General features: G+C 43.7%; 2 protein-coding genes across 3 annotated transcripts in view; one reads left to right on the forward strand and one right to left on the reverse strand.

The window, feature by feature from the left end:
- LOC121590755 overlaps positions 1-6,558 on the forward strand; it is a 29,468-nt gene extending 22,910 nt beyond the window's left edge. For both annotated transcript variants that reach the window (XM_041910692.1, XM_041910693.1), the window contains exons 9-10: positions 4-1,055; positions 1,138-6,558. In XM_041910692.1, coding sequence (XP_041766626.1) covers positions 4-1,055; positions 1,138-2,070 — 1,985 coding nt within the window. In that variant the 3' untranslated portion in view covers positions 2,071-6,558. The remainder of the gene's footprint in view (positions 1-3; positions 1,056-1,137) is intronic.
- Positions 6,559-8,233: 1,675 nt separating this feature from the next.
- Positions 8,234-9,827, reverse strand: LOC121590756 (eukaryotic translation initiation factor 4E type 2). Its single transcript, XM_041910694.1, has 4 exons — positions 9,648-9,827; positions 9,246-9,402; positions 9,035-9,157; positions 8,234-8,947 (listed from the first exon to the last, which is right to left on the reverse strand). The coding sequence occupies exons 1-4, from the start codon at positions 9,662-9,664 to the stop codon at positions 8,618-8,620; spliced, it is 627 nt and encodes a 208-aa protein (XP_041766628.1). The 5' UTR covers positions 9,665-9,827; the 3' UTR covers positions 8,234-8,617.
- Positions 9,828-9,937: the final 110 nt, after the last annotated feature.

Raw genomic sequence — 9,937 nt, forward strand, 5'->3', positions numbered from 1 at the left:
CAGTTCCCGGGCCCGTTACGAATCATGAGCTTCATCGCAAGGGCGGCACAATAAGCATAACTTGGGGTCCGCCCGAAAACCGTAACGGTGTACTGCAGGGCTATCTAGTGGAATGGATAACGGAGGATAGTGTGCAGCATTCGGCGAATCTTTCGGCCGATGCGATCAGCTTCACCTTTCCCAACGTAACGTCCGACGAGCGTATCAATATATCGCTCCGCGCACTAAGCACTTTTGGGCTTGGTATACCGATTTATCTAAATTTGAAAAATTACGAGGGCATTGTAAGTGGCGGCGATGGGAACGGTGCTGGTAACCCGACCGGATACAACGACCGTTGGCTCTTCCAGCTCTACTTAATAGCGATCGTGTTGATATTGTTCGTGGTAATGGCCATATTTTGCTACCTGCTGTTGCGACGGAAAGCGTGCAAAAAAGCGAATAGCAGCGCTGGCGCTCCACTTAATAACCGAGCGCCGGTAACAACCGCTGGCAGCGATGTTCGGCATCATCTTGCGATCGATGCGTCCGCGATGCAGATGATGGGTATGATAACGGGGTGTAATAACGACATGCATGAGATGCAAACACTCATCCGCTCCAGCAACAACTATCCAGCGCGTGCAAACGGAACAGTAATGGCCAACGGGCTCGCGATTAACACGTACGGTCAAACCATTCCGGAAACGAATCCGGTCCCCGTAGCGGCACTGATAACGCGGAATCGGCCTCAGCCACGGAAATCGTATCACGCACCGTCGGCAAACGTACCTCTGAGCGGAACAGTTTCTAGGGCTGCCAGTAAAGCGGGCCCGTGTACAGTTATTACTTCCTACAAAGAGCTGTTGGGTAAGGAACGGCTAGACTGTGTAGGGAGCAGCAGCAGCAGCAGTAGCAGCTGTGGCAATGAAAGATTTGCTCCTCCTGTTTCCAATATACCTCAGCGATCATCGACAAAAGTGGGTGGTCATTACGACGGAACTGATAAAGGTTCTTCCGGTGCAAACGACGCGGCTGCTACGAGTAGAGACAGTTGCTTGCCGGTTAATCAGGAGGTAGTGTTTGCTGTTTGTCACTAGCATAATGCCGCAGCTGTTAGTTTTATTTCACTCTATCTCTTCCTCTCCTCTTTTGCAGTGTTTAGCAACGAATGGGCCTGTTGCAACAACCTCAAACAACGGGAGCAGCTCAGCAACGCTCACCCGCCGTACAAGTGAACGCAAATCGTCGCCAACACTTTCATTCTCGTCCAAACTGCCCTGTGCTGTCCTACCGTTGTCGTCGTCGCCGTCGTCCTCGTGTACATCCACACCGTCGTCATTATCGCCGGCCTCCTCACAAGGCGTGCTGAAACAGCGCTCTCCAGTAGAATTCGATAGTAGCCAACGTAGATTATTAGAGACAACCTTAGATAGTAACACAAGCACCATTATTGTAGAAGAAGCGAAGCAACAGCAGTTAGATATACCAGCAGCACTCGCACCACCACCACCACCAACAACAACCACAACACCCCAACACCCAGTAGAAATTTATGATTACGACTATGCAACGAACTGTGATGATGAAAGGGAAGACGAAAGAGACCATAGCCGGCAGCTACTGCTCGCGCAGGAATGCCGGGAGGTGCCTGAACATACAACGAGTCCGTTGATGGGACCGATGCCAACAGATCAGCCCACTGCGGTGCTCCCTACCTTAAGCGAGCAGGAGAACAAGCTTCACGAGTGTATCACTCGACGACAGCAGTCGAAAACTCACGATGAAGTCAATCAGAACTATCGCCATGCTAATGCGTTCGTGTCGAGCAACGGAGTGGAATTGGCTTTGGCGAAAAACAAACCACAAACCTACAACCTGAAGCGTAATCAAGGTGAGGAACGGGGCCACGACGACGACGACAACAACGCCGACGACCACGCCGGCGATGACGATGATGACGATGATGATGAGCTGGATAATTCATCATCGCTACTGAATTCAAGCAGCCTCAGTACAAAACCCCTCCACCAGCAAAATCACACCTCCAGCTGGAATTTTCGACGACCCATCATCGGTCCAAACGGCTAGGTTGAACAGTACGCAGCAACGCCAGCAAACCGGGTGCATAGTATCCGTAATGAAGGGGCCGACAAAATGGCCGCTTCTTGTGGTGGAAGCAGTTTCTTCCGCCGCCTCTCAGGTACATTCGTTTTATGTTATAGTTTTTGAGAGAGCAGTGATGACACTGCTTTTCCCCCGTACAGACACATCCCCTCCTAAAACGACGGTGCACCATCACACGGTGCACGATACGATATGCTGCTGCGCTTCAGCACAGCAACGACAACAATTGATTGTTGGCATGATAACGCGATAACCCCACCAGCGAGCGCGTTGCATTGTCAGTTGAAAGATGGGGAAAGGATTGTGTACGGTACCGCGGGGTGGTATCGTTCGTCATCTTATTAGTATCAGCATGCCGCTGGAAAGGTAGTTTAGTAGGAAGTAGGTAACAGGTAGAACGAAGCAGAGGCTTGATCGTAATTTTCGATTACTACTTTAAGTGATATTTTTAATTTGATGTTATAACGAGTCTTCTATATATCTTGAATGTGTTTTTTTTTGTTTGTTCTGCCTTAAGCGCTACCGCTATCTTTTATACATAGTTTCCTTAAGCTCACCCAACTCAAAAATGCCCCGCTGCGCGTCGTTGTGGTCGATTGTGTTTTTAGTTTGTTTCTTTTTTTTTTGCAAAGGTTAACAGTTCCCGCCACGCCGCGCGTGTATATGATTATCTATATGTTTCCTATGAACGAAACGATTTGCATTTAAGCACACCACATACAAACAGAAAGGTGCAGTAGAAGAACACGGACCACTATGCTCTGGGTACGCGGGTGTACATTTTGTTGTTACATTACGTTTTACAAGTTACAGTGTTCCCCACTCGTAGACGTACTCTTTCCCTCCCTATTTACGTTAAACACTGACAGACACTCCTAGACACAGCATATTTAAACTGTTTGCTATTACACTTTTACTACAAGCCAGAAGGGTAAATATCTAGTGGAAAGTGAACTCGAAGTAATCCGCTTCCACCACCAGTGTGATCTACAGTATTGTTTATTTATGAAAACTCGCATTTTTGTGCTTTTTTTAATCTATATTTCTCCATGACTATCATACGTTTGGCTCATCTTAAGCCATTTGACGCATGCTCTCTTGCGTTAATGTACTGTGTACAGCAATGCCGGTAATACATATTCTTCTACACACACACCACCACCACCAGCGCCAATTCCATTGATCTAAAATTTCCATACGAAGCACGAAGTGAAGAAGTACATAAAGGAATGGGAAATGCGGGAAGTGTAGAATATATATACTCACAGCAAACTGAAAGTTTTACTTTGTTGCCAAATAGCACTACTACAGCAGCCATTCGATGCGCGTAGATTGACAGGAAAGCAGCCGCGCCGGTTGGGCTAGTTGTATTCTTCAATGAAGAACGGTAACTAGTTGCAACTGCATTCGAACTCCTCGAACGGGAGCGGCAGCCGAAACGATGTAATCGGGAAGCGCCGGACTAATTTTAATGGTCTAATTTTATAATCTTGTGTAATAATCTCATCGTCCCACCAAAGAGCAAAATACTACACACCCTAGCGGTATGGAAATATATGTATATATATATATACATGTGCGCTAATCTACAGGCAGATATTTAGCTTCATATATAGATTCACATCTTGTTCGCCCCCGAACGCGCTCTTCCCCATGTTTCTGCTGCTATTCACTAATGTACTTCTTCATCTTCGCAAAAACACCTATTTTTTACGCTGGGCGGTATTGAACAAAAAAACGAAAACGGGCCTTGGGTGAGCAAAGCATATATTTTACGCGAAATGTTTATATGACGCGCCTGTCCCCCCTCTTTATCATATTTATTTATGCTATATATATATAGCGTACAAGTTACAGTGTCCAACAAAACCTAATGGTTCTGATACGTGTGCGGTTACACTGCTCCATTTCCTTTTTGGCTCCCAATGATTTGGTTTAAATGTTCTTCCAAATTTTAATTGCAAGTGTATGATGAAGAAAGGAAATGAAAATAATATGGTATAGAACAGAGTAGAATCAGTCTTGTAATAGTTTTTAAAAAATCACAAACACACACACACACACAAAACAAATAGCAAATACACAAATAGTGAACCACATACTTCTCCATCATTTGGGGTGTGGATAGAAAACGAAAACAAAACGTATGCCAATGCAGAACACAAAACGGAGTAGAAAAGAAGAAAACAAAACAACAACAAAAAACAGTAAAATTGACCGACGATATAATGAAATAAGAATAATCTGGGTACCTGACTTATAAATAGTAGTAAGTAAGTACATCATAACCTTAGCGATGCATAATAATGTGAACGTAAAAAATTCTATATTAAACTATAGCCCTACAAGCAGAAGAAGAGCGAAGAGGAGTAATGAGATGATTAATACAGTTGTAAGAACAGTGCTAGTGCTAGTGTGTAAAGCACAGAAGAAGCACAAACACACACACACACACCCAAAACAAATTACAGATCTGCAATGATCTGTGCTACCCCATGTGCTGCATGTAATAAGGTATTGTGGTGCATCTTGTTGTGTAACAAACAAACAGAAAAAAACCCATCAGAAAAGCCTAGGATCAACGTATGACGACCAAATTCAAATTCGTAAAGTTCGGCATACTTCCTTCGTTCTTATTGATTTGTTTGAATCATGCTGGAAAAAAGAACACAAAATCGCTTTCTGCAGAAGAAGAAAAGGAAAACAAATCTCCCGGGCGTGTTTGGCATTAACGACAACTTTTGGACGGTGGTGTGCCTTGAGTGCATAATAAGAGATAATACAATATGCGGTAATCGTACAGTAGAACACACTGCACCAGGGACTTTCCAAACATTCACTGTATGTTTCAGTTAGCTCTCTCTTTAAAGTACATTATTAATATTGGTTTGGTCTTGCATTCTATATTGCTAATTAAATTGTGAGTTTTATCAACGCTTTTATCCAAACTTCCACATTTAGGGCTTACCCGGAGCTTACTAATTTACACAACAATTGCACAATAGAACAGAAAAACAACCCCTAAACGATCAGATAAAGGCAAACAACGCAAAGAGCAGTTGCTGGAGAAAATGGAATGAATCAGGATGCATCTTGTACTGGAGTGTTTAATGTTCCAGTACGAGAGAAGTGTGTTTTGTTGCATTTTTTTGATTGAAGTGTGTTCAAAACACAAACAATGAGTGAATGAGAACCTTTTCAAGGGAGAGACAGAGAGTGAGAGCGAGACAAACTAAGAAGGTGTGCTTTTGTGGATAGTGATGCAAATTCGTCATCAATTCTAACACGGCCGAGGACTTACACCAGTGCTTTCGGTTTGTTCAATTTCCAACAAGAAAACATCTTTTAAAATTCAAATTCCAATCTAATTTATTTCGCTCTTCCCTATTGGATAAGAAGATTGCGTTTTGCAAAGGCATGGCTTAACTGCTTACTGTATACATTGTACGCTGCTAAAATTCGAACTGCGTCAATCCTATTCCCGTGTGTTGATGAAAGTAGCGCAAACGAAAGAGAGAGAGACAGAGATAGAAGTAAGTAGGGCAGATGTAAGAAATGTAAGAAGGCAACATTTTATTTCCATTAAGAAATGCATCCTCAATAGGTGTACGCCACAGACGTAAGAAAAAGAAGAAGAAGAAGAAGAGGAAGGAGCAAACAAAAACCCTTACCACATACGTACATAATTCCATCGGCAAATTGGCTGCACACTTTCCACAATCCGCTGCAAAGTTACCATTTTTTACGTTGTATTTTTCTGTATTATCCGTTTATATCCGTTTAGCACCTCCTCTATCCGTGGATTATTGTGCGCGTGTGTACACACACAAGCTACAAGCTCTACCGTGCGTGAAATAGTATTGTGTTAATCTATTATTATTTATTTATTAACGCGTCCTAAATGGGTGGTACCCCTCGTGTCGTTGGAGGAAACAGCAAACAAAAACAAAACAAAAAAAAAACAAACAAACCTAAAAGCAATAGAAGGATTGTGTCTGCTTCTAGCAGATGCATGTCATGGGAGCATACCAACAACATGTACCAAAAACCGAACAAACAAACAAAGTCACATACATATATACACAGACACACAAACACACAATAATACACAGTTATTTATTCTCAACCGCGTGGTGTGGGGTCTGCTTTTGTCCCACGTTCTTTCCAACGGGTTTTCCGCCAAGAAAAGCCGATAATCGACAAAAGCACTAGCCCTCGTTTTACCCCGCTAATACAACCCCATCCTCCCCACAAATGAAGTTAAACAGAGAACATATCTAACATTCAAAATTATGTGTTAACAAACAAACAAGAAAACAAGAAAACGAAACACGCTGTTAAAGAAGGGTAAAGAACGATTGACGCGCACACACAACATGCAAGATGGGATAAAAGAGACGTTAAATAGAAAGGAGAGAAAGAGAGAGAGAGAGAGAGAGAGAGAGAGAGAGAAAACAAAAATGAAATACTATTAATACCTGAACCAGAGAGTATACAAAGGATTGTGAAACAAACGTATTAAAGAAAGGAGAAGCGGCAGAGAAATAGAGAGAAAAGTACATACAAGAGAACAGAAACAGACAGAGAGAAAGAGAGAGGCAAAGCGACGGAGGCGCTACATTTACAGGAATTCTTTAACAAAACAAACAAAACAAACAAACAAACAAAACAAACAAGACAAGGAAAAGGTATGAACGGTTCTTGATCTTAAAAATATGCGAATATTGTGAATAGTATCAGAGATCCCGAGTTTATTCCTATATACAAACCAGAAACCTTCCTTCCCCACCACCACGTCCTGCCGTCAAGCCAACCAAACACAACATTCCATATTTTATTGTTTCTTTCTTTTTGTTTTTGAAATGGTATTTTTATTTTATTATAATTTAATATGAAAAAGAAAACGGTTGTTCCGTTGTTTCCCCCTATCAAGTAACACACATGAAAATGTATACATCAAGGTAAAATGGAGAATCACAATCACAAAGAGAAGGGAAGTAGTACACGAGGAGAGACGGTGGGCGGATGGGGGTGGGGGGCATTGCGCTAAACCGCAAGAATGTTCGCTCAGAGGAAAATTTAGATGATTTTTAACATTTTTTTTTTGGAAAATCTCGTTTGCAAATTTATACTACGTTATGTATTGCTATATCATGATATATAATATATACATGCACATGCGTTTTGCGCTGCTGTACCCGACCCGACCCGACCGGCACCGGTTTGTGCTTTGTGTGTGGTACGTATACGCTATCTGGGAAAGGCAGCTTCGAAAGGGGACCCAAAAGAGCCCACAAGCGTGCGTGCGTGCGTGCGTGTGTGTCTAATGATGATGTTGTACTACTCCTCTCGGTGTACTCTCTGTGCGCACCAGGCACCAGGCGGCAAAGCGAAGCGGTAATAATGTAATACTAATAATAATACTTGTTATCTACCTCACATCAATGACAAAATCAAGCATTTTGTTCGTAAGCTTACTTTTAAGTTTTAAATTTATTAACGATTTATTATTATTATTATTATTATAAAAACACAAAGGCAAAAAACATGTGAATTGAGAATTCAAACAAATCTCGAAGGAATAAAAATTAGACATTAGTACCAAGTAAATCGGGGAGTGTATGTGTGTGTAGTTATAATTTGGAAAAGGTGGAAAGGTTGAGAATATTGTACTTTTTCTGTTAAATAGAAATTGAATGAAATTGGGTTGAGTATTTGAAGAAAAGATAGAAATTCATTCTTTCATACTTTTATTCCTCGTCAGTATTTTACTACATGTCGCAAGAGTCTTGCAACCAAAATGAAGTGATTATTTTTATCTATTTTTTAAATATTAAAATGAAACAAACAATTAAATAGAATGAATATAGACGAGCTTTACCGGCTGTGTGTGTGGTGATCTCACTGCCGTGCAGCGCATCAGGACTCCCCCCAGGACTCGGGGGGTTTAGGCGCCGTTGCCATGCTATACACCTGGAACTGGACGACTCCCCCCCCCCCCCCCCCCCCCCCGTAAAGTCCGTTTGGGCCGTCCATAACACGGTGTCGGTGGGTCCAAGTGGCGGTTGCAAAGTGTCCTAGAGGATAAAGTAATCAGTAATATTACGCATTTCATCCAATTTCGTCATCATTTGGCATTATTGCTAGAGAGAGAGAGAGAGAGAAAAAAAAGCGAATGCACCATCTTCCTCTTATTGTGTGGTGTTTGTTGTGGTTTGTATAGAATCTTCAATATACGAACGTTTATTATTGTAGGAAAAATGAATGCTGCTTAGTGTGGTGGTGGTGTATGGTGGTGCGTGTTGTTAGTTGGATCGTTTCGTTTCGTTTTTCTTTTCGACCACTGACGAAAACACAAACAAAACGCAATAAAACCCCGCCCAAACAATCGCGCGGAGCCCACCCCGGATGCTGCAGCAACAAAAAGTCCAGTACGCGATCAGACTTGTGGAAGTGTGGGAGGGGGGGGGGCTGGATCGAGGGGGATTGCCTCTTCTCCAAAAGGGCAGATTCAGGCAGGCACAAACTTCAGACTGTCGCCGTGCGGTTTGTACTCGATGTGCTGCGATTGAGGTAGGTTCAGTATGCGCCGCAGCGTGTCCCGGATGCGATTGGTGCTGACCGTATCGGTGGCGGTTCGGTTCCACACGGACAGGACGTCCTCGGGGTACTGGGTGCACAGGACGACGCCACAAATTTCCGACCCTACCAGAAACTGTTCCCCCAGCATCGCCATGCACACGTTCTCCCAGGCCCGGTCGATCTTTGATTTCTTCAGGCGAATGACCCACTTGCCGCCTTTCGAATTGCTCGGATCTTCCCACATGGGTTTAATGCCACTCTAAAGTATGGAAGAAAAAACAAACAAACGGAAGTATTAATTTATCACCAACCATACCGGAACCGTTGATGGCTTTGCACTACCTACCTTAAACAAATGTAACCTTCGGTAAGGTTTCAGGCTGGTAGGTTTTATTAGATGGCAGTACAGGGACCACCACTGCTCTACGCTGGCACACCGACCGACGAAGTGTAGGGATTTGTCGTACTCCTGTAAAAGCAAACACGGCCAACCAAGGCCCAAACGTTAGTACGAGCTATATTTGCATTCCGTTGCGCCTGGGAGCTGTTTAACAAACCGCTGCTCTGTGTGAACCCTTTTTGCCGAACCATAAACAGTAGGTGTACTGTAGCTTATGCTCTCCGGGTCCCGCTTCTAGCGGTTCTAACTTATCCACATCGATATCCGCATCCTCGTCCCCGCTATCGTCGCTGTCGCTGGCGTATGGTTTGATTCTGTGGAGAAAGTGGAAACAGAGCGAGAGAGAGAGAGAGAGAGAGAGAGAGAGAGAGGAAGGTGGCTGTTAGCGGTCGGACTTCTTCCGGTTTAGGGATTTCCGGCGGAAAGATCTAGCCCCAGACAGCGCATTGCGGGGAAAGCGGGGACCGTGTGTTGTTGTTACACCACGATAGCACGGTTCTCCTCGCGGCTCGTGTGCGGAGTGAGCTGGCCGGCTCCGAGCGCACTGCACCACACTTACTCGTATTTGTTGGACATATTTAAAGACGCCGGTGTATGTAACAGAGTGGTGCAACTGGTTTTTGTATAATTATTCACGTTATCACAGAATGTTTGCTGCAATGTTTCGCTTTGCGCTTTTGCCTTGCTTGCTTTTGCTTTGCTGCCTCTACAGTATGCGAGGTGTTTTTGTGACGTTCCGCGCTGACGTTCGGGGGTGGCAAATCCGGCAATCGGGTGGCACAAATGTCAAAAAAAACGGCGAACCGCGCGGAATTCGAGCAGCCGTTGTTTTGGCATTATTCGAGCAGT

Source organism: Anopheles merus, chromosome 2R (genome assembly GCF_017562075.2).
Source record: "Anopheles merus strain MAF chromosome 2R, AmerM5.1, whole genome shotgun sequence".
Lineage (NCBI taxonomy): Eukaryota > Metazoa > Arthropoda > Insecta > Diptera > Culicidae > Anopheles > Anopheles merus.